General features: G+C 46.0%; 1 protein-coding gene across 2 annotated transcripts in view; it reads left to right on the top strand.

Moving 5' to 3' along the window:
* The window catches only part of hdac1 (histone deacetylase 1), a 78,429-nt gene that overhangs the window by 12,526 nt on the left and 39,033 nt on the right, over positions 1 to 26,870 (top strand). For both annotated transcript variants that reach the window (XM_072500228.1, XM_072500238.1), the window contains exons 3-8: positions 2,166 to 2,283; positions 10,652 to 10,726; positions 17,197 to 17,335; positions 21,280 to 21,421; positions 25,890 to 25,982; positions 26,253 to 26,361. In XM_072500228.1, coding sequence (XP_072356329.1) covers positions 2,166 to 2,283; positions 10,652 to 10,726; positions 17,197 to 17,335; positions 21,280 to 21,421; positions 25,890 to 25,982; positions 26,253 to 26,361 — 676 coding nt within the window. The remainder of the gene's footprint in view (positions 1 to 2,165; positions 2,284 to 10,651; positions 10,727 to 17,196; positions 17,336 to 21,279; positions 21,422 to 25,889; positions 25,983 to 26,252; positions 26,362 to 26,870) is intronic.

Genomic DNA, 26,870 nt, shown 5'->3' with positions numbered 1-26,870 from the left:
TGGAAGAGTTCCTGGATGGATACGGGTGTCGGAGTTGTTGAAGCTTGCGTCCCACTCTCCTGCCTGTTTCCCAGATAGTAATAGATATTTTATCATTTCAATTTGATCTGCTTAATTTTTAAAAGTTAGTATTGAATCTGCTTTTATCAGCTTGTCATTGCATTCAGATTATTAGTTCTGCTCCCTTCTAGTTCTGTTGCCTGTTGCTTTAAACCCATTTATCCTACGGTTAAAATTCGCAGAATGGAATCTGTACCTCGTGTACTCTGACTTTTCTTAGTCTTGTTGCTTTCTGTTTTGTTTGGACTTCGTGTTGCTCAGCCTTGCAGTGCCGAATCCATTCAAACTTCCCCCAAACCCTGAACTTAGTTCCCTCCCTGGAAGTAATAACAATTTGCAGTTGGCTCAAAACCATAGTTCTATATATGAATAATTATAAGGCAAGATACTTTGACAGCCAGAGGCTTGAAGTGCTGAGTTAACATGATTTTTAACAGTAGATGAGAGTAAAATGAAAGAAAAGCAGAGCATTTAATATCCAGAAAAAATTAGGGAGGTGTATTTACAATGGTGCTGTTTTGTAGTTCATGGTGGCAACCAATTTACAAAACTGGGTCCCAACGTAACAATGATGAATGGCCAGTTAATCCATATTGGTGGTGGTTAATGGCTCAACGATTGATATCCCTTGCTTCTCGAACAGAAGATTTGATACAACGGGCCAAACCGCCTCTTGCTGTGCTGTAAAACTTGTATTACTTGTAGCTGCCTGAATGGGGCAGCTCAAATTAAACCTCTCTTTGAAAGACTGGCATCTGTGGCAAAGCTGTAATCCCTCCGTTCTGGACTACAGTACTCGCATCCCTGGAGTTTATTTTGGATCAAGTGCAACCTGACTCCGCTTTGGTGGGCAGTGAGGCAACAGGCAAGGATAGAGCAGCACGAGGGAATGAGTTAGAAAGAAATATATATCCAGAAATAAGAACTAAAGTATACAGGGAGCAGGAGACGAGCACAAAGTCAAAGGGAGACAAAAGAATGAGTTAGTGAGACCGAAGTGGCAACTATTAGAAGAGCGGAGACCTTTTAGCTGTGACCTTTTAGCTGTGAATAATGAACCAGGAAATCAACTCTATTAATTAACTTATTGTGTGGTTTAGCATGCACCAGCTCCGTTATCAATGTCTGTTCCATTCTCAGCTCCTCATCCCAAAGCAGTCCGTGCCTATGTGCAGCAAGACTCGTACAATATCTAAGCTTGGGCTGAAGAGTGGCAAATACATTTGAGCCATGCAAATATTGGGCAATGAGCATCTCCAACAAGAGAAAGCAGACACTTCTCGCCTTGACATTCAGTGGCATTACAATTACTGTGTCTCCCACCATCAGCATCCCAGTGGTCACCTTTGACCAGAATCTGAACTGGACAGGTCACAAATGTCATAGCTACAAGAACAGGTGTTCTGTGACAGGTGGTTCGCCTCTATTCTATGCCCCCTCTACTACAAGACAATATTGAAGATGCTAGGCACATCAGTGCCATCAAGTCTCTCACGATTACAATATGGATGTATTTTACTGTTCTTTCATTGTTGCTTGGTTTGAATCCTGGAGCTCCTAGATAGTACTGTGGGAGTTTTCCCCAGGGTAGAGGGGTCAATTACTAGGGGGCAAAGGTTTAAGGTGAGAGGGGCAAGGTTTAGAGTAGATGTACGAGGCAAGTTTTTTACGCAGAGGGTAGTGGGTGCCTGGAACTCGCTACCGGAGGAGGTAGTGGAAGCAGGGACGATAGGGGCACCTTGACAAATATATGAATAGGATGGGAATAGAAGGATACGGACCCAGGAAGTGTAGAAGATTGTAGTTTAGTCGGGCAGCATGGTCGGCACGGGCTTGGAGGGCCGAAGGGCCTGTTCCTGTGCTGTACGTTTCTTTGTTCTTTGAGTACCTTCACTGCACAAACTGTGTTTCAAGAAGGTCGCCCATCAATGCTTTCTCCAGGGTATCTGGGAATGGGGTATAAATGATGGTTTTTCATGCAATGCCCATATCTACACACTGAATTTTTCCATTCCACTCATCTAATATTTTGCATTCTATTTTTCTCTAGCTCTCCGTCCAAGAAGTTTCAAATTTAACAATTTCCCTTTTTTGTTCTTCCCAAGCGCCCACACAAAGCTTCAGCTGAAGAAATGACGAAGTACCACAGTGATGATTACATCAAGTTTCTACGGTCCATTCGTCCAGACAACATGTCTGAATACAGCAAGCAGATGCAGAGATGTAGGTTGCTATTTTAAAATTAAAATATACTAGAAATACTCAGGTCAGCAGCATTTGTGGAGAAAGCATGTTAATGTTTCAGACTGTCAGAGACACAGATGGGTTTAATCAGAGGGGGGAGGAAAGGTACGGTGGAAGGCAGGAGAGATGAAGTGACAAAAGGAATTAAATGGCAAAGTTGCTTTATTTTGGTTTTAACATTCTGCGTTGTGGTCGTGCACAGAATTGCTGTAAAAGAGTTTGTTAATTTATTCAACCCGTTTCCTCTAAGAATGCAGTACATATTGTTTTTGGTCCACTGCATTTTGCACTGGCTACTCTCACTTCTCTTAAAGATATCACCAAAAAGGTTGAATTTTGAAAACAAAGATTTTTTTAGTTAACAAAAAAGTTTTTTATTGGTTTTCACAACTTTTATGTGACAGATTTCAGTTTGTATGATTAGTTTACAGGTTTCATAGCTGCACAGTTTTCGGAAGGCAACCAGGGAAAGACTGACAACAGATATAGACTAAAGTACAATGCGAGAACACTAGTCACTATACATATTTACAGATACTTATTTTTCCCCCTTCCATAGCTGTGGACCCCATATGGTCTGCCTCGGCTACCCTTCCTGACGATGGCCCCGGCCTAAGTGTTGCTGCTCCCTGGATCTCCGCTTGCCCTAGGGGGCTGGTTGCTAGCTGCGAACAGGTCTTGGAACAAGTTGGTGAATGGATGTGGAAGCCCTCCTCTGACCTGCGGGTGGCAAATTTCATCTTCTCCAGTTGGAGGAATTCTGACAAGTCTTTTTTTTTTCTTTTTTATAAATTTAGAGTACCCAATTCATTTTTTCCAATTAAGGGGCAATTTAGCGCAGCCAATCCACCTACCCTGCACATCTTTGGATTGTGGGGGCAAAACCCATGCAAACACGGGGAGAATGTGCAAACTCCACACGGAGAGTGACCCAGAGCCAGGATCGAACCCGGGACCTCGGCGCCGTGAGGCAGCAGGGCTAACCCACTGCGCCACCGTGCTGCCCCGGAATTCTGACAAGTCTGCCAGCCAGTCTGCGGCTTTGGGTGGTGCTGCAGATCGCCTGCCGAGCAGGATTTCTTGGCGGGCGATTAGGGAGGCAAAGGCTAGGCAGTTGTCCCCTCCCCGAAAGAGTTGTGGCTGGTCTGATACCCAAAGTCTGCCACGTTTGGGCTTGTCTTCACCCTCACCCCCACAACTTTAGATATTGCCTCAAAGAAGATTGTCCAGAACCCAACCAGTCTGGGGCAATCCCAGAACATGTGGGTGTGGTTGGCTGGGTCTCCCTGCCACCGTCACATTTGTCCTCCACCTCTGGGAAAAACCTGTTATTTTGGGCTCTGATTAGGTATGCCCTGTGCACCACCTTTAGCTGCATCAGGCGCAGCCCTGCACATATGGAGCTGGAGTTTGCCCTGTGCAGTGCTTTGGTCCAGAGTCCTTTCTATGCCCAGTTCATCTTCCCATTTCTCCCTCGTCTCATCCCGGAGGGACGTACCTCCTCCCAACAGTCGCCACTAAAGGTCGCCACAGTTCCCCTTCCCTAGGTCCCGCGTCCAACTGTTTCTCAACAAGTGAGTGTCTCGGTATCTGGGGTGACGCCGTCATTTCCCTGCAGAGAAAAGTACCTCATTTCATTCCCTTTGGGTAGTTGGAAATTTTCCGTGAGCCTGTCATCTATCCTGATGACTATCCTGTCATCTGTGTACATGTCACTAACTGTCAGTGTCTCATTGTCCTGTCTCCACCTTTTGAAGGTGGCGTACATTGTTACGGGCATGAATCTGTGGTTGTTACAGATGGGGGCTCTAGCGGACATTTTGGTTAGGTTGAAGTGCTCTCATTTGATACCACGTTTGGAGTGTGGCCACTACCACTGAGCTTCTTGGGTATTTGGTTGGAGGAGATGGGAGTGCGGTCGAGATTAGTGCTCGGAGGAAGGGCAGTGCAGTGGTTAGCACTGCTGCGTCATGGTGCTGAGGACCCGGGCTCGATCCCGGCCCCGGGTTACTGTCCGTGTGGAGTTTGCATATTCTCCCTGTGTCTACGTGGGGAACCCAAAAATGTGCCTGGTATTGCCCATTAATTGGGGAAAAAAGAATTTGGGACTCTTAAATTTTTTTTTTTAAAAAGAGGTTAGTGCTCGGAGGAACGTCCCTACGCAGAAACTCCACTCGATCCTCGCCCATTCTGCCTCCGGCTCCTTTATCTATCCCCTCACTCTTTCTGCTGTGGCCGCCCAGTTGTAGAACTGTAGGTTTGGGAGGGCCAGGCCTTTCCTTTTGTAGGGCACTTTTTTGGATCCTCCGGTGCTCTGTCTCTCTCTTTCCCCCCTCCACACACACACACACACACACACACACACACACTAAAACACCATGATTAGTTTATCCATCATATTAAAGAAGGCTTTGGGGATGTAGATTGGGAGGAATCTGATCCGGAAGAGGAACCTGAGCGGTACGTTCATTTTGATTGTCTGCACTCTCCCTGCCAGCGAGAGTGGGAGTGTGTTCCACCTTTGCAGGTCCGAGATGTAGAGGGGCAGGTAATCCACATTGGGTGAAACCCTGTGCTCTCTGCTCCCCCAGCCAGCCTTTCGCCGATCTGAGAGCGATCGTCAGTGGCTCAATTGCCAGGGCGAATTGCAGCGGGGTCAGTGGGCATCCATATCTTGTGCCTCTGTGCAGTTGGAAGTATTTTGAGCTGGTGGTGTTCGCCTGTGCGCTTGCTGTGGGAGCGCTGTACTGTAGCTTCACACAGGAGGTGACCCCTGGCCCAAGCCCAAACCAGTCCAATACATCTGAGGTATTTCCACTGGACTCTGTTGAAGGCCTTTTCTGCGTCCAGGGAAATTATCACTACTTGTGTTTTAGAACATACAGTGCAGAAGGAGGCCATTAGGCACATTGAGGCTGCACCGACCCACTTCCACCCTAACCCTGTGATCCAATAACCCCTCCTAACCTTTTGGACACTAAGGGCAAGTAAGCATGGCTAATCCACCTAATCTGCATGTCTTTGGACTGTGGGAGGAAACCGGAGCACCAGGAGGAAACCCACGCAGGTACGGGGAGAACATGCAGATTCTGCACAGACAGTGACTCTGGGGAATCGAGCCTGGGACCCTGGTGCTGTGAAGCCACTGTGCTACCGTGATGCCCCGGATGGGGTCATTATCACGTTCAGCAGGCGACTAACGTTCGATGTTCGCTGCCTGTCCTTGACAAAGAACTTCTGTTCCTCCACGACTACCTCCGGCATGCAGCTCTCCAACCACTTGGCCAGGGTTTTTGCCAGTATCTTCCCATCTACATTGAGCGGCGAGATGGATCTGTAGGACCAGCACTCATTTGCATCTTTGTCTTTTTTGGGTATCCGTGATATGGAGGCTTGTGCCAGTTTTGGTGGCAGGGAACCCCTAACCAGCGAGTCTGCCGCAGATGCGCGGCTAGTGCTGTCGCAAATCTTTTGTTGAAATCCACCGGGTTTCCATCTGGCTCTGGCCCCGGCGCCTTCCCCGCCTGCGTGGAATTGATTCACTCCATGACATCTCCCAGTTCTAATGGTGCTTCCAGACGCTGTTCTGTAAGTTCCCCCACGGTCAGCATGCCCAGTCTGTCGAGGAATTGTTTCTCGAATGTGTGCCGTCCGGGTAGAAGACCTCAAACGCTCCTTGATTTTTTTTTAATGGCTCGGCTACTAGTCTGCCATTGTCGTCCCTTACTGCTATTTCTCTGGTGGCTGTCTGCTTCCTCATCTGGTGAGCCAGCAGGCGGCTGGCTTTGTCTCCATGTTCGTAGAAAGACCCCATGTCTGGCGGAGTTGGGATACTGCTTTCCTTGTGGAGAGCAGATCAAAGTCCATTTGTAACTTTTTCCTCTCTGCCGGTTGGGGCTGCGGAATACCGTTGGTCCACCTCCAATATGGAGTCAAGTAGTTGTTGCCTAGCCGCCCTCTTTTCCCTGTCTCTGTATGCTTTGTGTACGATAATTTTGCTTCTAATCACTGCCTACAGCACCTCCCAGAACGTGGAGGGTGAGACCTCCCCATTCTGGTTGTTGGTAGCGTATCCGTCTATGGCTTGTGGTATCTTTTTGAAAATTGCCTCATCGGCAAGGAGGGCTGTTCCCAACCTCCATGGCATTGAGCCCGACCTGTCTCCCAACTTCACATTATTATTGTGGAGTGTGGTCGCAGATTACGATTGCAGAGTATTCCGCTCCTATCACCCCTGGAAGCACCGGTTCCCAACTATGAAGAAGTTGATCCTAGTATAGACCCTGTGTACCTGGGAGAAGGAAATCTCCTCCCCTGAGTGTGCGAATCTCCACGGGTCCATTGCCCCATCTGTTCCATGAACACTTCTAGTTCCTTTGCCACATTTGATTTATTTTCCGATTAGCGATTTGATCTGTCCATCCACGGATCCTATACACAGTTTAAAGTCTCCCCCCATGATGAGTCGATGTGTGTCTATGTCGGAGATTTCCGCCATGGTTCCAGTTGGGAGCATACACGTTTACGAGGACTACTGGTGCCCCATCCAGGACACCATTAACCATGATGTAGCGTTCCCCTTGGTCTGTAACTGTCCTCGTCGCTGTGAATTCTGTTGTCTTATTGAGCAGAATTGTCACTCTTCTAGCCCTCGTCCTGTAGCACAAATGGTACGTTTGTCCCACCCAGCTTGCTCTTTCACGCAGTCACTCCCTCTCCGGTGCGTCTCCTGGAGGAAGACAGTCAGCTTTCATACTTTTCAGATGGACGAGGATCTTTTCACTGGGCCTCTAAGTCCCTGACAATCCAGGTGACTATTCTGATGGGGGATTTCTGTCTCCCACCATCCTGCGGGATCAACCATACTTACCTTGTGGATGTGCCCCTGCACTCTGGGTTTTCCTTTGTTAGGGGCCATCCCAAATGGCCGTGGCCACTGTACCTGCCGTGAAGCTGGGCCCTGCACTCTGCTATTTCCCTTTGTCCAGGGCCACCCAAAGTGGCCGCCAACTGTGTGTGCACCATGTAGGTGAGCCCATGCGCTTCAGGGTTTCCCTTTGTTCGCGGGCCCTCCAAAGTGGCTGCTTGTGGTGCCTGTGTTCCTTGCTGCCATGTGCGATCTGTCGTAGCCAGCCGATCACCCTATCACCCCCGTGCCTCTGTTATCCCATGAGTGTTTCTACCTTCACTGATCCCCCCCCCCAACCCAACACTTCTTTCTCCCCTGTTTACCCCTCTCCTGTTTGTGGTGTTCTCTCTCTCTCCCTCCCTTTGCAGTGTTGGCCCTCGGCTGTTCCTGGCTTTGGGCGTGTTGGCCCTCGGCTGTTCCTGGCATTGGGCGTTGGCCCGAGTGACCCGTGAGCTCTGTCTTTTTCTGAGGATTTGGGAAGCTGTCGCATCCCACCGGGTTGCCCAGCTTTTTGGCCATGTACTCTGTGGGGTCACTGTCCTCCGTCCTCTCCAGTAGGCGCATTATGTGGAGGTTCTGGCGTCATGACCAATTTTCCTGGGCCTTGACCTTCCCTTTTAGTGTCCCTTGTGCCACCAACAACCTTGCTATTTCTGTTTCTAATGCGGTGATCTGGTCTCTCTGATCGGTCAAGGTTTTCTCCAGCTCTTTGATTGTAGTATCCTCCGTCTCCGGCTGCCTCTCCGCAACGTTTCTCAGGCCGCCTGTAAGATAATCAGTGCCTCCATCACAGCCATCTTCATGTGATTGCCATCATATCCACTATAATGGCTCCCTTGAATTCTTGGAGCTCCTGCATGAGGAATTTCCTCCATCAACTGGTCGGAGGAGAGGAAGCCGCCCACCTCGCTCAGGTGTGACTGCGGCGTCGCTGCCCCTCGTGCCCTCCATCTCCTCATCTTTCCTATCCCGGCTTTTGTCATTGCCTCTGCCATTCCTCCTCTCTCCAGAAAAGTATTGAACTGAGAGAATAATTGAATAGTGATTTTCTCTATGGTCTATTTGATGGAACAAAATGCACAAGTGCAAATTCAAAATTGGTAGTCTTTGTATTTCAAATTCTGTCAGCATTTTATGCAGCGCAGGGACTTTGTTCACTGGATAATAAAAGTTCCAATTAAAACTTATACTGCAGCTGGCGTACCCGTGGTGGGAAGGTGGAAAAGTGGGTGGGACTGGAATTCCCAGCCAGTATCTGATAGCCACAGGAAATGAAGTTGAAAAGATCTATCTGACTGTGGCAAAAAGATATGTTTCTACTTCATAATGTGTCACATAGAACAAGTACTACAGACGGCTATAGGATCGACAAGGAATCTTGAAACTGCAAAACGATCCTCCTTTGTACTGGGTTAACTAATGAAATGAGCCAGAAACCGGAGAGATATTGATAGCTACTCTAATTGGTGGATGTGGCTTGTAGTGTCCCACAGGCTCAATGGCTTCCGCTATCAAACGGAGACAGCTCGAGAGCCACATATCCAAGTATATCAATGACAATAAAGATAGGTGACTCTGAAGTCAGTGTAGATGGAAGCGTAACATTAGAAACTGGGGCATTAAATGTGTGGACCAAACTTTTGCAAATGAATTTTGCTATGAGCAAGTTTGGACTAGCAATGGCGCAAAGCTAGAAACAATGGAAATCCAAGGAGACTTGGGGATCCATGTGATTAGATCATTAAAATGTTCAGAAAAGGTGCAAGAGTCTATCACGTGTCAATAAAGTGTTGGTGGTGCGATGTACACGCACAGCCCTGGTTAGACTTGGAGTTTTGTGTTAAGTTCCAGGCTTCACCTTTTAGGAAGGATCTACTGATCTTTGAGAGAATATAGTGTAGATTTATTGGAATGATGGTGGACTCACAATTCGATTACAAGGAGAGATTATGCAAACTAGGATTATATTCCCTGGAATTTAGAATGTTTAATTGCTGGCTCGAAGCTTTTAAGATATGCTGGGGAATTGATGAGTAGATGGAGAAAATATGTTTCTGATTGAAAAATTGAGGACATGGGGACATCACATACAAATTAAAAACAGACCTTTCAGGGATAAAAGTAAAATATTGTGGATGCCTGGAATCTGAAATAAAAAGAAAAATTGCTGGGCATACTCAGCAGATCAGGCAGTGCCTGTGGAGAGTTTCGGGTTAATGAGAATTTTCATGATTTTGAAGGAAGATCACTTCACAAAGGTTATTAAATTCAGATCGCCTTTAACTACTGGCAATTGGTTCCGTACTTCGGTTTCATATTTGAGCATTCAGAGTAAGTGAGAACTAGCTATTTGATCAATCATGTCCTGATCTAACATTTCCACACACAAGTGGGATTTATGGACCAGCATGTGGATTGGGGAATCACTCCACTTTCTTTTGTTTCCCTCCCCTCTCAATTAGAGGTTGCTCAGACCAATTGTGGTTTCTCAAACACTGCACTGGCTGAGAGCTCCTAACAGCACAGGTCAAGCATTAAATGTAGAACTATTCTAGTCTTCCTGGCTTAGTGCTGCACTGAGCTAAACCTTCAACATTAACTAGACCATTGGGGAACATCTGGCAAATGGTCTCATTGGGTAAAATATGCATGCTAAAACTATACAAAGCCCTATTTAGACCACACCTGGAATACTGTGAACAGTTTTGGTCCCTTTATCTAAGGAAAGACATGGGGGCATTGGAGGCAGTCCAGAAATGGTTCACTCAGTTGACCATTGGTTGGGCCTGTGCTCATTGGAGTTTAGAAGAATGAGAGGCTCACTTATTGAGACATACAGGATTCTCAGGGGACTTGACAGGGTAGATGCTGAGAAGGTGTTTCCTCTTGTGAGAAAGTTGAAGACCAGAGGGCATAATCTCAGAGTGATGGGTTGTCCATTTAAGACAGATGAGGAGGAATTTCTTCTCCAATGGTGGGAAATCTGTGGAATTCTTTACCACGAGGGCTGCAGAGGCTGGGTCGTTAAGCGTGTTCAAGGCTGAGACAGACAGATTTTTAATCAGTAAGGGAATCTAGGGTTATGGGAATAAAAGGGGGAAAGTTGAGGATTATCAGATCAGATCAGGCCTGACTCATTGAGTGGCGGAGCAGACTCGAGCCAAGTGGCCGGCCGACTTCTCCTATGTCTTATGGTGTTATGACATAGGTCATCATGCATCAAGAGCTAGATTTGAATCAAGCTGCTAACAAATGTTGATGAGAAATGAGACTGGCCATGCTAATAGAATAACAGGAAATTAGTAGCTATTCATGCAATTGTCTTTGGAAGGATATTTTGCCCAGTTATCTAATACTGTTTGTCGCTGAGCAATAATGTAAACTTTCATTATCACTTCCCTTTGTAAAATTGTATTTAAAGTTTGTTCTTCCTGTTAGTTAACGTGGGTGAAGACTGCCCTGTATTTGATGGACTGTTTGAATTCTGCCAACTCTCGACTGGAGGGTCAGTTGGTAAGTGATACTTCATCAAACTTGGAAAACACAAACAGGCCATTCAGCCCACCTAGTCTATGCCAGATCTTATGTTCCACATGAGCAACCTCTCGCCCTTCATCTAATTCTAGCAGCATTTCAGTCTATTTGTTGCGCTCTCTCGTACTCGTCTACTTTTCTTTGAAATACACTTGTGTTATTTGTCTCCACTCAAATAATCACTTCCTAAATATTGGACTTAATAGTGATTACCTTCTTTTTCTGACCCTCTACTTCTGGTCTGTCCACCCTATAATAATCCCTGCCTCTAAAACAAATCTTCCATCAAGACACCCATAATCTTTCTCTTTTCTAGGGAAAAGAGCCCCAGCCTGTTCAGTCTCCAGATTTGTATAACATTTCAGTTCTGTTAGCACCCTTCTCCAGTGCCTCCCATCCTTTCTGTAATGTTGAGGCTGGAACTGTGCACAGAATGTGGACTACCAAGTTAAATATAACTTCTCTACTTTTCCAAAGAGAAAATGCTGGAAAATCTCAGTAGGTCTGGCAGCATCTGTAGGGAGAGAAAAGAGCTAACGTTTTGAGCCCAGATGACCCTTTGTTAAAGCTTTGACAAAGGGTCATCTGGACTCGAAACGTTAGCTCTTTTATCTCCCTACAGATGCTGCCCGACCTGCTGAGATTGTCCAGCATTTTCTCTTTGGTTTCAGACTCCAGTGTCCGCAGTAATTGCTTTTATTCTCTACTTTTCAAATCCTGTTTCTCTGGAAATTAACCCAAAGGAATTGTTTGCATTTTCTTATTGTCGGTTTTCCAGAAATTCCTTAAGATATTAATTTATAGTTATTATTTACCCATTTTATACATAATATTTTAATTTTGTGAAAGGAACATTGCAAGGAAAACCAATTTCATTCGATAGCAGTGGGGGACTGAATTGTTTGTTTTGTTTTCCCTTGCTAGTTTTTTTGCCCATCCTTTCCTGAAGCTGTTGCGGCCCTCTATGTCCCGTTCCGCAGATGCCAAAATGCATTATTTATTTGGGAGACAACTAAGATTGTTTGCCAGATGTGCCGGCCATTCACATGTAGTGGGAAGCAGAAAGTGATCTCAGTCCACACTCCATTGAACGTCATTTTAGCGTTTCCAGAAGAGGTTGGTCCATAGTGGTCAGCTGCCGGCAGCCAATGAACGATTCAACATTCCCTCCCTCTTAATCCTCCATGAAGACTAATTGTTGAGTCTAAACTGATAACCCAGCTGGTATGGACTAAATCAGCAATAAACATGGACTTTCCTGCCTACCATTTTTTTTTTAAACATAAATTTAGAGTACCCAATTATTTTTTCCAATTCGGGGACAATTTTAGTATGGCCAATCCACCTATCCTGCACATCTTTGAGTTGTGGGGGTGAAACCCATGCAGACACGGGGAGAGTTATCCCACTTAGAGTGTTTTCAGTCAAAGTCCCTTGATGACATGCCAACACGATCCTTAAAATCCTTTTAATTCAATTAACTTGTAACTTCCAACATTTGTTTGGAAGCAACGTAAACTTTGATTTTAGTCATGAATTTTTAGAATTTACAGTGCAGAAGGAGGCCATTCGGCCCATCGAGTGCACCGGCTCTTGGAAGGAGCACCCTACCCAAGCCCGCACTTCCACCCTATCCCCATAACCCAGTAACCCCACCCAACACTAAAGTTGAATTTTGGATACTAAGGGGTTATTTAGCATGGATCCACCTAATCTGCACATCTTTGGACTGTGGGAGGAAACCGGAGCACCCGGAGGAAACCCATGCACACACTGGGAGAACGTGCAAACTCCACACAGGCAGTGACCCAAGCCGGGAATCGAACCTGGGACCCTGGAGCTGTGAAGCAATTGTGCTATCCACTATGCTACCGTGCTGCGTACGGCTGAGTACTTTGCATCTGTCTCCAGTAAGGAAGAAGATGCTACCTAGGGCATTGTGAAAGGGTAGGAAATTCAGTCATTACAAGGCTTTAAGTTAATGAGAGGAGTTATTGGATAGGCTGTCCATATTTCAAATGGACCAGACACCTGGACTGGATGAAATGCTTCCAAGGATACGAATCAGTTTAATCTTGGTGGTAGGAAAATGTCTAGAAACGAAAATTTGGGACAAAATTAATAGTTACATGGACAAATGTGGGTTAATTAAAGAGAGCCCGCGTGGTTCTTTTAAGGAAAAATCGTGTTTAACAAACTTGTTGGAGTTTTTCAAAAAGGTAACACAGTTGATGAGGGAAATGTTGTTGATATGGTGTACATAGTCTTCCAAAAGATATTCGATACAATAGCGCACATCAGACTTCGGAAAAGTTTAGCTCATGGAATAAACGGGTCAGTAGCAACATGGATACAGAATTGGCCGAATGACGGGGAATGTAATGGTTAATGGAAGTTTTGTGAGGTGTTCCCCAGAGGTTGGTATTGGGACCTTTGATTTTCCTGATATATATTAATTATCTGTATCTGTGTACAGGAAACAGTTTCAAAATTTGCAGATGATACAAAACTTGGAAGCATGGTAATCTGTGAGGAGGGTGGACAGTGTAGAGGATAACTTTAATCTCCAAGCGATATGGATGGGTTGGTGGAGTGGGCAGTAAAGTGGCAAATGGAATTTAACACAAGTGTGAGGTCATGCATTTAGGCAGGTCAAACGGTTATAGGGAATACGCAATAACTGGAAATATACTAAGAGGGGTAGATGAAGTGAGAGATCTTGGTGTACAAGTGCACAGGTCCCTAAAAGCAGCAGTTCAAGTAGACAAGATTGCAAAAAAAAAAAGCATATGGAATGCTCTCCTTCATTGGCAGAGGTATATAACATAAAAGTAATGGTGATGGGCAGCATAGTGGTTAGAACTATGGCTTCACAGCGCCAATATTTCAGGTTTGAATCTCGGCTTGGGTCATTGTCTGTGCGGAGTCTGCACGTTCTCCCCGTGTCTGCGTGGGTTTCCTCCGGGTGCTCTGGTTTCCACCAACAAGTCCTGAAAGACGTACTGTTGGGTGAATTGGACATTCTGAATTCTTCCTGTGTACCCGAACAGGTGCTGGAATGTGCCGATGGGGCTTTTCACAAGCCTACTTGTGACAATAAAGATTATTATTTATTTATTTTATGCTGGGATTGTATAAAACACTGGTGAGGCCACAACTGGAGTATTGTGTGCAGTTCTGGTCGCCACATTTCAGAAAGGATGTAATGGCTCTGGAGAGAGTGCAGAGGAGGTTTACAAGAATGTTGCCAGGGTTACAAAAGAGTAGCTATGAGGAGAGATTGGATAGTTTGGAGTTATTTTCAATGGAAAGAAGAAGGCTGAGGCATGACTTAATTGAGGTGTGCAAAATTATGAGAGGAAGTGATAAGAGTAGACAGAATGAAATTGTTTCCCTTGGTGGAGAATTCTAGAACCATGGGACATAGACATGTAGCAGAAGGTGTAGAGGGGACATGAGGAAGGTCTTTTTTAGGCAGAGGGTAATGGGAGTCTGGACTTCTCTGCCCGAGTTGCTAGTGGCGGCAGAGGCCCTACACCCTTTTTTTAAAAGTCCCTGGGGGGCAGCACGGTGGCGCAGTAGATGGCACTGCTGCCTCATGGCAGTGAGGACCCAGGTCACTGTCCGAGTGGAGATGGCACATTATCCCCGTGTCTGCATGGGTTTCACCCCCACAACTCAAAGATCTGCAGGATAGGTGAATTGGCCATGCTAATTGCCCTTAATTAGAATTTATTTTTAAATTTAAAAAGTACCTGGATCTGCACCTTAAGTGCTGTAACATGCAGGGCTATGGACCTTGTGCAGGAAGGTGGAATTAGAAGAGGAACCTGGGTGTCCTCAGGCTGGCATAGACGAGATGGACTGAATGGCCCCTGTGTTGTAACTTTTAAAAAAAATAATAAATTTAGAGTACCCAATTCTTTTTTTTTTCCAATTAAGGGGCAATTTAGCCTGGCCAATTCATCTACCCCACACATCTTTTTGGTTTGTGGGGGTGAGACCCACGCAGACACTGGGAAAATATGCAAACTCCACAGACAGTTACCCGGGGCCGGGATCGAACTCGGGTCCTCAGCGCTATGAGGCAGCTGTGCTAACCACTGCACCACTGTGTTGTAATTTTTCTATGATTCTATGACGGTGTTGAATTTGAAAAGGATTTGACAGGTCGGCGGATTGGTGGCAGGTGAATTATAATATGGAGCAATACGGGGAGGTGATACATTTTGGGAGGAGCAACAAGTGTTACGGACGCCTGATCAGCTCTCCGCAGTGGCTAAGAGACTGAACCAGAGCCATAGCCTTTTTAAGCTTGACGATGGTGCGGAAAGATCGATTCGTTCCAGGAGTGATAATATAAGAAAAAATACTTGGTTAGTTTATAAACAAACTTTGTTTTCTTTTTTTCCCCCTGTTTGTTCATGAAATGTGGGCATCGCTGGCTAAGCCAGCATTTATTGCCCATCCCTAATTGCCCTTGGGGCAGTTAAGAGTCAACCACATTGCAGTAGGTCTGGAGTCACATGTAAGCCAGACCAGGTAAGGATGGCAGATTTCCTTCCCTAAAGGACATTAGTGAACTACATGGGTTTTTATGATAATCGACAATGGTTTCATGATCATATTAGACTTTTAATTTCAGATTTTTTTATTGAATTCAAATTTCGCCATGTGCAGTAGTGGGATTTGAACCTGGGTCCCCAGAACATTACCCTGGGTTTCTGGTTTACTAGTCCAGTGACAATACCACGATGTCACCGTCTTCCCCCAATATTACAATATAATTAATACAAAAAAAATGAAAACCATATTTAAACTTTTAAACTTCAACCTTAGCAATAACAGATTACATGTAGTTTCTTAACCTTAACACACTAGTTTCCATGAAACACAACTAACAGAACATGCAGCCCACATGCTGCTTTCACAGGCAGACAAAGGCCGTACTTCAATTTATAAAGCAATTTTTCTTCTGGTAGGGACATTTGTTCTGAATCCTTTCTCCAATGCCTGCCTCGGTGGCAACTTTCATGACCGTCTCAGTCGATTTCCAAAGCCGTTTGCCTGTAATTGTTCGAAACAACACCCAGCCCCTCCAAGGCTTTCTCTCCTGGGGTGCCCAGACTTGAATCCATCAGTGTTAGTGTGGCTGCTTGATTTTCCCACTCCAGTATATGCAAAATAACAGAACCAAGCTACTGATGAGCAACTAACCTCCCATTGATGGACAAAGAGGTCATCAGACTCTAATTGGCGAATAGCTGGTCAGACAGGAGTTTCCCGAAAGACAGCGGATCTCGAGTGAATCACCTTTGCTGAACCGGGGCAACCTATGTATTCCCGCTCTGGGGCATTGTACCTCGCCAGGTGTTGACGTATCCTTCTGACTGTGCTGCAGGTTGTTTTCCCCCCTCATATCTTCCTCATGTGACATATGGAGAAACAGCATAAAATAAAGGATACTTTATTTTCAATGGAAATGGAAAATCACTTATTGTCACAAGTAGGCTTCAAAGGAAGTTACTGTGAAAAGCCCCTAGTCGCCACATTCCGGCGCCTGTTCGGGGAGGCTGTTACGGGAATTGAACCGTGCTGCTGGCCTGCCTTGGTCTGCTTTCAAAGCCAGCGATTTAGCCCTGTGCTAAACAGCCCCTGGGTTGACAGAAGCAAAGGGGCCTGGGTGTCATTAAAGGCAGCCGGGCAGGTTGAGATAAGTTACTAAAGCATACAGTTTCCTAGGTTATATTAATAGGGGCTTGAAGTACAAAAGCAAGGAACTTATGTTGAACTTATACAAGGCGCTAGTTAGACTTCATTGGAGTATTGCAGACAGCACTGGTGCTGAATTTTATGGAAATGTTGGAGAGAGTGCAGGAAAGATTTACAAGATTATGACAATAGATTGGAGAAGTTGGGACTATTCCTTGGAGAAAAGAAGGCTGAAAGGAGGTTTGATTGAGTTATTCAAAATCACGAGCGATCTGGACAAAGTAGATGGGGAAGTAACCGTTCCATTCATGAAAGGATTGAGAACGAGAGGGCACACATTTAAAGTAAATGACAAAAGAAGCAAAAGTGATATGAGAAAAAATATTTCCACGCAACAAGTGTTTAGGATCTGGAATCCACTGCCTGAAAAGTGTGGTGGAGACTGGTTCAATTGAGGCAGCTGAGAGGTAATTAAATTAATTGAAAAGAAACAATTTGCAGGGTTGTGGGGGGAAGGCAGAAGAATGGCACCAGGTGAAATGTCCATTTGGAGCGCTGGGACAGATGTGAATGGCCGAACTGTACTGTAACATTTCTGTGAACATCTTTGTTAAATACCTGTGCATTGCATTAAAACTAGGCAAAATAAATTGTAATCATTACAAATCTTTTAGTGGTATTATTTCTCAAATGAATCAAGTATTGCGTGAATAAAAGCAAATTGCTACTTTCTACAGCTGGAGCTGTTAAATTGAACAAGCAGCAAACCGACATTGCTGTCAACTGGGCCGGTGGACTTCACCATGCGAAGAAATCAGAAGCATCAGGCTTTTGTTACGTGAATGACATTGTCTTGGCCATTCTCGAATTACTGAAGTAAGCATTTTATAATGCACTGTTAAGAGTTCCAACTGCATGCAAGTACTTTTAGATTTCTTTACATCAAACCTGGGACTTCCACATCTCTCTCCTTTCACACTCTCCCCAGCCCCCTTCTCCCTCTTAATGCTCTCTCTTTCTCCCCCCCCCCGCCCCTCCCCCACACACACACACACACACACACTTCTTCACCCTCTTCGCTCTCTGTCCCATTTTCCCACTCTTAGCTCTCTGCCCCCTTCTCTCCCTCTCTGCTCTCTGTCCCCTTCTCCCCCTCTCTGCTCTTTGTCCTCTTCTCCCCCCTCTCTGCTCTCTGTCCCCATGTCCCCCTCTCTGCTCTCTGTCCCCTTCTGCGCTCTGTCCTCTTCTCACCCTCTCTGCCCTCTGTCCCCTCCTCACCCCCTCTGCTCTCTGACCTCTTCTCACCCTCTCTGCTCTCTGACCTCTTCTCACCCTCTTCGCTCTCTGTTCCCTTCTCCCCTTCTTCGCTCTCTGTCCTCTTCGCATCCCCTTCTTCCCCTCTTCCCTCTCTGTCCCCTTCCCCCTTTCTTCGCTCTCTGTCCCCTTCTCCCTCTCTTCGCTCTCTGTCCCCATCTCCCCCTTCTTCGCTCTCTGTCCCCTGCTCCCCCTCTCTGCTCTCTGTCTCCTTCTCCCCCCTCTTCACTCTCTGTCCCTGTCATGGGAGTGTCCTTTTAAGAAATGTTTGTGTCTTATTATTTGGCTTCAGTGATTTATTGTGTGGGTGGAGCTGGGCTGTGGCTCTGAGTTTTTCTTTCGCTTTGACTTTGGAGCTGGTTTGTGGCTCTGTGGGTTTTACTTTCGCTTTGGGTTTTGAACTGCACCGGTTGAAAGAGGTGTTTCTCTATCTTCATTTTAAAAGCTGTTTCCAGACTACTTGATAATTTAAAAGAGATAATTGCTTTCTGGTAGGAGTGCAAATCTGTGTTTTAAAAGGGGAACAGAGCATCAATGACCAGTTTTATACCAGTAAGAGTGCCGTGTGTTGGGCCATACCCATGAAAAGGGGTTTCTGGTTTTATTTGGATTTTGTTATTGAATTGGAACAGTTAAAGGGGGACTTCATTAAGGATTATACATAGATTGCTGTAGCTGTGTGGGGTCTTTATGTTTGTAGTTGATAATTTGTACTGTTTATAAAAATGTTAATACAATTTGTAGAAAAAAAAATTGTTTTTTGATTTTAAAGCGCCAAATAATTTTTTTGAATTACACCTGAAAGGCAGGCTCTTGTGCTCATTGTAACCAAAATCAATAAACAGTTATAGGTCAGGTGGACTCCATAATATACTTTGGTGTTTTCAAAACACTGGCCCATAACAGTCCCCTTCTCCCCCTCTTCATTCTCGGTCCCCTTCTCCCCCTCTTTGCTCTCTGTCCCCTTTCTTCCCCCCCCCTTCACCCTCTGTTCCCTTCCCCCCTCTTCACCCTCTGTTCCCTTCCCTCCTCACTCTCTGTCCCCTTCTCCCCCTCTTCGCCCTCTGTTCCCTTTCCCCCCCCCCCCATCTTCACCCTCTGTTCCCTTCCCCCCATCTTCGCCCACTGTTCCCTTTCCCCCTCTTCGCTCTCTGTCCCCTTCTCCCCCTCTTCGCTCTCTCTCCCCCTCTTCGCTCTCTGTCTCCTTTTCCCCCCCTCTTCGCCCTGTCCCCTTCTCCACCTTTTCACTCTGTCCCATTTCTCTCCCCCCCCCCTTTTGCTCTCTGTCCCATTCTCCCCACCTTCACTCTCTTTCCCCCCCCCCTTCTCTACCCTCCCCTTCGCTCTCTGCCCCCTTCTCCCCCTCTTCGCTCTCTGTCCCCTTCTCCCCCTCTTCGCTCTCTGTCCCCTTCACCCCCTCTTCGCTCTCTGTCCCCTTCTCCCCCTCTTCGCTCGCTGTCCCCTTCTCCCCCTCTTCGCTCTCTGTCCCCTTCTCCCCCTCTTCGCTCTCTGTCCCCTTCTCCCCCTCTTCGCTCTCTGTCCCCTTCTCCCCCTCTTCGCTCTGTGTCCCCTTCTCGCCCTCTTTTCTCTCTGTCCACTTCTCGCCCTCTTTGCTCTCTGTCCCATTCTCCCCACCTTCACTCTCTTCTCCCCCCCCCCCTTCTCTACCCTCCCCTTCGCTCTCTGCCCCCATATCCCCCTCTTCGCTCTCTGTCCCCTTCTCCCCCTCTTCGCTCTCTTTCCCCTTCACCCCCTCTTCGCTCTCTGTCCCCTTCTCCCCCTCTTCGCTCTCTGTCCCCTTCTCCCCCTCTTCGCTCTCTGTCCCCTTCTCCCCCTCTTCGCTCTCTGTCCCCTTCTCCCCCTCATCGCTCTCTGCCCCTTTCTCCCCCTCTTCGCTCTCTGTCCCCTTCTCGCCCTCTTCGCTCTGTGTCCCCTTCTCGCCCTCTTTTCTCTCTGTCCACTTCTCGCCCTCTTCGCTCTCTGTCCCCTTCTCCCCCTCTTCGCTCTCTGTCCCCTTCTCCCCCTCTTCGCTCTCTGTCCCCTTCTCCCCCTCATCGCTCTCTGCCCCTTTCTCCCCCTCTTCGCTCTCTGTCCCCTTCTCGCCCTCTTCGCTCTGTGTCCCCTTCTCGCCCTCTTTTCTCTCTGTCCACTTCTCGCCCTCTTTGCTCTCTGTCCCCTCCTCCCCCTCTTTTCTCTCAGTCCCCTTCTCCCCCTCTTTGCTCTCTGTCCCCTTCCCTTCTTCGCTCTCTGTCTCCTTCTCCCCCCTCTTCGCTCTGTCCCCTTCTCCACCTTTTCACTCTCTGTCCCATTCTCCCCCCCCCCTTTGCTCTCTGTCCCATTCTCCCCACCTTCACTCTCTTCTCTCCCCCCCCCCCCCCCCTTCTCTACCCTCCCCTTCGCTCACTGCCCCCTTATCCCCCTCTTCGCTCTCTGTCCCCTCCTCCCCCTCTTTGCTCTCTGTCCCCTTCTCCCCCTCTTCGCTCTCTGTCCCCTTCTCCCCCTCTTTTCTCTCAGTCCCATTCTCCCCCTCTTCACTCTCGCCCCCTTTCTCTTCCCTCCCCTTCATCGCTCACTGCCCCTTTCTCCCCCTCTTCGCTCTCTGTCCCCTTCTCGTCCTCTTTGCTCTCTGTCCCCTTCTACACCTCTTCGCTCTGTCCCTTTCTCCCCCTCTTCACTCTCTGTCCCCTTCGCCCCCTCTTTGCTCTCTGTCCCCTTCCCTTCTTCGCTCTCTGTCCCCTTCTCCTCCCTCCCCATCTTCGCTCTCTCTCCCCTTCTCCTCTCTCCCCCTTTTCTCTCTCCCCTTCTCCTCGCTCCCCCTTTTCTCTCTCCCCTTCTCCTCGCTCCCCCTTTTCTCTCTCCCCTTCTCCCTCCTCTTCTCCACTCTGTCTCCTTCTCCCCCTCTTCGCTCTCTGTCCCCTTCTCCCCCTCTTCGCTCTCTGTCCTCTTCTCCCCCTCTTCGCTCTCTGTCCCTTTCTCCCCCTCTTCGCTCGCTGTCCCCTTCTCCCCCTCTTCGCTCTCTCTCCCCTTCTCCGCCCTCCCCCTCTTCGCTCTCTCTCCCCTTCTCCTCCAGCCCCTTCTCCACTCTGGCCCCTTCTCCTCCCCTTCGCTCTCTATCCCCTTCTCCCCTTCTTCGCTCTCTGATGCTTATCTCCCCTTCTTCGCTCTCTGTCCTCTTCCCCCCTTTGCTCTCTCTCCCCATTCGCATGCTCTCCCCTTCTTTGCTCTCTCCACTTTTCCTCCTCCCCCCTAGTGCTCGCTCTCCCCTCAGTTCACTAACTGTTGACTCTCTGCTTTCACCTGAATTCCAGTCAGGAATTGTAACTGGGGTAGATAACCCCATCCCAAGCTCTCTCATAACGCACACTGAGAATTGATCTTGGGTCTTTCTAATTGCACAGACCCATGAAGACACCAACCTATTTTTTTATATCCTTACTAAGCCGAAGGTTACATTTTTTGTTTCATATCAACTCAATTTGAATTACTGTTTTATTTTTGCCTTTAAGGTATCATCAGAGAGTACTGTACATCGATATTGATATTCACCATGGTGATGGTGTGGAAGAGGCTTTTTATACAACAGACAGGGTGATGACTGTTTCATTTCACAAATATGGTGAATATTTCCCCGGCACAGGAGATCTTCGGGTAAGAGGAAGTACTTTTCACAGCATGTGAATATATGCTGGAGAATTTTCAGGAGAATCGAGAGAATGCAACTGTTACTAGGAGACCAGGAGGAGACTATGAAGGGCTTTAGTTGGGTGAATAACTATGGTTGGGGGAATCAGAAAGGATGGGAGATCGATTCAAGATTGTACTAAGAGTGAGAAGAAAAGGGATGCATTTGAGAAAATTATAACTAACAATACTAAAAGTCACAATAGAGGAGTAAATAGGCAATTAGAAGGACTAAAATGGAATAGAAGAAAAGACAATATAAAAGGAAATATTATAAAACTAAAGTATTGTGCCTGATGTATGCACTGTCTGCTGGGTGCAGTGCACCAACTCATCATACATACTTTACGACAGCACTTTCCAGCTCTGTGACTTCCCAGAACAGTTGTCGGAAATCGCCTCCAAGTCACCTGCCATCCTCATTTGGAGGTGCATTACCATTCTGTGTTGCTTTGCCAAAATCTTCCAATTTCTGACCGAACGTTATTGTAAGGGCTCCATCACCACAAGGATGTGGTAATCTAAGGCAAATGTGCACACCATTATCTCTGGCCAACTAGGGGTGGGCAATCAGTATAGCCTTGCCAGCATTGCACATGTCCTGAGGACAAATGTATAATAAGCATAGGTAAAATTTCATAATAGAGGATAGGGCAACATGGAGTTAAGCGGGTTGGGTCTTAATCTTCATTTGGAGGATGAAGGTATGACAGGTGAAGCCTTTTCAAGTTGTAGAAGTCCAAAGAAAAATGTGCTGGAGCAAGATCTGGAGTGATTGTGCATAGAAAATTGATTAGTTCTGCTAAGATTTATAACATCAGGGTGGATCTGTCACCCTGCTCTGTAGCCTGCTTCCTGAACTTTTCAGGTGGACTCATTGGTTAAACCTCAAAGAACAAACATGCACTTGGTTTCAGTGGTTAGTACATTGATCAGCAGAAGATAAATTAAATAAAAGCACATTATTTTGTTCATGGTATTAAATGTGAATTTGGGTTTTTGTGTTCTCAATTTGAGCTAATTGGAAATCAGTGGCAAGATCGGACAGTCAGCAAGGATTTATGAAAGGGGAAATCATGCTTGACAAATCTACTGGAATTCTCCAAAGATGTAACTAATAGTGTTGATGATGGGGGGGATCGGGATGTGGTTCATTTGGACTTTCAGAAGATTTTCGACAAAAGTCCCACATAAGTGTAAAATTAAAGCACATGGGATTAGGAGTGGTGTATTGAGATGGGTAGAAAACTGTTTGCAGACAGGAAACAGAGTAAACTGTCTTTTCCGAATGGTAGTCAGTGACTAGTGGTGTACCGCAGGGATCAATGCTCGGACCCCAGCTATTCGATATATATTAATGATTGGATGGATTGGATTTGTTTATTGTCAATTGTACTGAGGTACAGTGAAAAGTATTTTTCTGCGAGCAGCTGAACAGATCATTAAGTACATGGAAAGAAAAGGGAATAAAATAAAATACATAATAGGGCAACACAAGGTATATAATGATTTAGATGAGGGAACTAAATGATATCTCCAAATTTGTGGGTGACACAAAGCTGGGTGGGCGGGTGAACTGTGAGGAGGATGCAGTGATCCTTCATTGTGATTTGGACAAGTTGAGTGAGTGGGCAAATGAGAGGCAGATGCAGTATAATTTGGATAAATGCGAGGTCATCCACTTTGGCAGCAAATGAATGAGTGGGCAAAATGCATGTCAGATGCAGTATAATGTGGATAATTGTGAGGTTATCCACTTTGTAGCAAAAACAGGAAGGCAGATTATTCCTGGAAGTTTGAGAGAGAGGAATGTTCAATGAGACCTGGGTGTCCTTGTACACCAGTTGCTGAAGGTAAGCATGCAGATGCAGCAGACATAAAAGAGGCAAATGGAATGTTGGCCTTTATAACGAGAGGATTCGAATACAGGAGCAGGGATGTCTTGCTGAAATTATACAGGGCCTTGATGAGGAATATTGTGTGCAGTTTGGTCTCCTTGTTTGAAAAAGGAAGGAGTGTAGTGAAGGTTTACCAGACTGATTCCTGGGATGGCGGGACTGACGTATCGGGAGAGATTGAGTTAGTTAGGATTATATCTGCTGGAGTTTAGAAGAGTGAGGGGGGATCTCCTAGAAACACATAAAATTCTAGCAGAACTAACCAGGTGGATGCAGGAAGGTTGTTCCCGTGACAGGGGTGTCCAGAACCAGGGGCCACAGTCTAATGATACGGGGTAATCCATTCAGGACTGAGATGAGAATTTTCTTCACCCAGAGTGGCGAGCTTGTGGAATTCACTACCACAGGAAGCAGTTGAGGCCAAAACATTTTATGTTTTCAAGAGGGAATTAGATATAGTGCTTGGGGCTAAAGGATCAAAGAATATGGAGATAGGGCAGCACAGTGGTTAGCACTGTTGCTTCACAGCGCCAGGGTTTCAGGTTCGATTCCCGGCTTGGGTCACTGTGCAGAGTCTGCATGTTCTCCCTGTGTCTGTGTGGGTTTCCTCCGGGTGCTCTGGTTTTCTTCCACACATCCCGAAAGACGTGCTGTTAAGTAATTTGGACATTCTGAATTCCTGTATACCCTTCAGGCACTGTAACATGGTGACTAGGCGCTTTCACTTCATTGCAGTGTTAATGTAAGCCTACTTGTGACACTAATAAAGATTACTATTATTAGGCGAGAACAGGTTACTCAGTTGGATGATCAGCCATGATCATATTGAATGGAGGAGCATGTTCGAAGGGCAAAATGGCCTACTCCTATTTTTTCTATGAAATTGTCTTCACAGTTGACTTACTATTTCAACCTATAACTTAACTATCAAAGCCATAGAATGGTAGATGCAGAAGATCAAGTAATAAAGAAAAATGCACTTAATGAGATGCAAGGAGAATAGTGAATTGCCCAAAATAGCTGGTATGCAAAATGTTTTAGGAGATACTGTTGTAATTAATAATCTGTTGTGGTAATCAATAGTTACCGAAATGCCCACTGCAAACATGAGCAGTACAAGTGACTTGGACAATGTATAAATATAATGTGTGCTTGGGTACAAGGCGCATGATGTCAAACTTAGCTGGCAAAGCAATGGCTTTCACAAGCAGCAAAGAGGACTGCAAAAGCTTTCAAGAAGTTGCAAACAGGTTAATAGAATTAAGGGCAGATAAAAGATGCCAATCAAATGTAATGTGCATATAAGTTCATTTTTCATGTGATGTGAATATTGTTGGCAAGGCCAGTATTTATTGCCCATCCTTAATTGCCCTTAAGAAGAGAAGATGGTGGTGAGAAGTCTGCTTTGAACCTCTGCAGCCAATGTGGTGTAGGTACACCCACGGTGCTGTTAGGAAGGGAGCTCCAGCATTTTGATCCAGCAACTGTGAAGGAAAAGCGATGTAGTTAGGGTGTGACCTGGAGGGGAATTTGAGGGTAATGTTCCCTTGTGCCTCTTCCCTTATTCTAGCTGGCAAAGGTTGGGGGTTTGGAAGGTGCTGATGAAAGCCTTGTGAAATTGCTGCATTTGCTGCATTGTATCTTGTAAACGGTACACAGTGCCCATGGTGAAGGGATGAATGTTTAAGTTGGATGCAGCCCCATCAAGCAGAGCTGCTTTGTCCTGACTGATGTTGAGCTTCTTGAGTATTGTTAAATCTGCACTGTAGGTTACTCATGCCTGCCTTCTCAACCTTTCCCCTCGCCTAAGGTGTGGTGATGATCAGGTTAAATCACCACCAGTCAGCTTTCCCCCTCAAAGGGGTCATCTTTACCTTTTGCCTTTTACTCATCCGGGCAAGGGAAGAAAGTTCTTTTTCACTCCTGACTTGTGCCTTGTAGGTGGACAGACTTTGGAGAGTCAGGAGGTGAGTTACTTACCTCAGTATTCACATGTTCTGGCCTGGTCTTGTAGCCACAATATTTATATGGCTGATCTAGGCAAGTCTCTGATCAATGGTAACCTCCAGGATGTGGATAGTGAGGTAATGCCATTAAATGTCATGGGGTGATAGATTCTCTCTCGGTGGAAATGCTCATTGCCTGGTACTTGTGTGGCGTGAATGCTTCTTGCCTTTTAGCCCAAGTCTGAATATTGTCCAGGTGTTGCATATGGACATGGTCATGATCTGAGGAGTTGTGAAGTGTGAGGAAACATGGAAGTATGCATTCAGTATAGAATTATTGAGATATGTGAATGAGAACAAGGTTCAAATACATAATTTGCTGAAAATGCAAGTGTAACTCGATAAAGTATTCTGGGTTTGATAAATAGGTGTCTGGAGGACCATAGTGAAAGAAGTAATAACTTTGTACAAAACATCAGGTAGGTAACAGTTAGAATATCATTGCATCTTCATGTATGTTAACAGAAATGTATCTTTAGTTGTACATTTATTTGTACGAACCTGATTTAAGCCTTTTGTTTTACTGTACAGGATATAGGTGCAGGTAAAGGCAAGTACTATGCTGTAAATTTCCCATTGAGAGATGGAATCGACGATGAATCATATGAGGCCATATTCAAGCCTGTAAGTGTTTTCTTTATTCAATATTATATCGCAATTAAAATTCTCCTCAAGTTACTTTGTAGCGCCACCAACTTGTTTGTCGTACTTATTCGTGAACAATTTGTATGGCCTTGGTTAGTACAGGAATGAAATGTTGAACTTTTGGCGATGGAATGTCCTTTGCCATGGACCATTTCTTTGTATACTATAGATTACGTGTGCAGATTGTTTGCAGGCACTTTGTCTGGGACTTTAGTACAATATTGTAAAACCATTTTTCTTCCTCACTAGATTATATGTAAGGTGATGGAGATGTACCAGCCCAGTGCCATTGCATTGCAATGTGGTGCTGATTCTTTGTCTGGGGATAGACTGGGTTGTTTTAACCTTACTATTAAAGGTACAGTAATCCATTTTTAATGTACGCAAGTGCCTGAATACTTTTTTAAAATATTTTTGTTGGCATTTTCAAATTTAACAATTTGACATATAAAACACATAATATTTACAGAATAAGATGATGTTTTTGTGCAATGTTACATGTACCCCGTTTATCATCCCTCTCCCTTTCCTTGCTCCATCTCTTCCCCCCCCCCCCCCCCCCCCCCCCCTGTTAATAGATGGACTCCACCCTGGCCCCATCTTCCACCCTGGATTTTTCTCTCTGCTGCCTCCCCCCTTTGCACCTTAACCATGTCCCTCCCTTCCTGATACTTCCCTGGTTTCCTTTGTTGTTGTCCCCCCCCCCCCCAAATGTTCCGCTCTGCTCTGTGCGATCTTGTCTGCCCTCATCGGTCCCCCTACCCCTTTTCTTCCTAATCACTGTTGGCTTGGAGCAGGCTGATGAATAACCTCCACTCCTCTTTACGCAAAGAGTAGTAGTGAGGCCGTGGAATGCCCTACCTGCTA

The sequence above is a fragment of the Scyliorhinus torazame genome, chromosome 1, assembly GCF_047496885.1.
Source record: "Scyliorhinus torazame isolate Kashiwa2021f chromosome 1, sScyTor2.1, whole genome shotgun sequence".
NCBI lineage: Eukaryota > Metazoa > Chordata > Chondrichthyes > Carcharhiniformes > Scyliorhinidae > Scyliorhinus > Scyliorhinus torazame.
The sequence above is the reverse complement of the archived record's forward strand: the minus strand, read 5'-3'. Positions and strand labels throughout refer to the sequence as shown.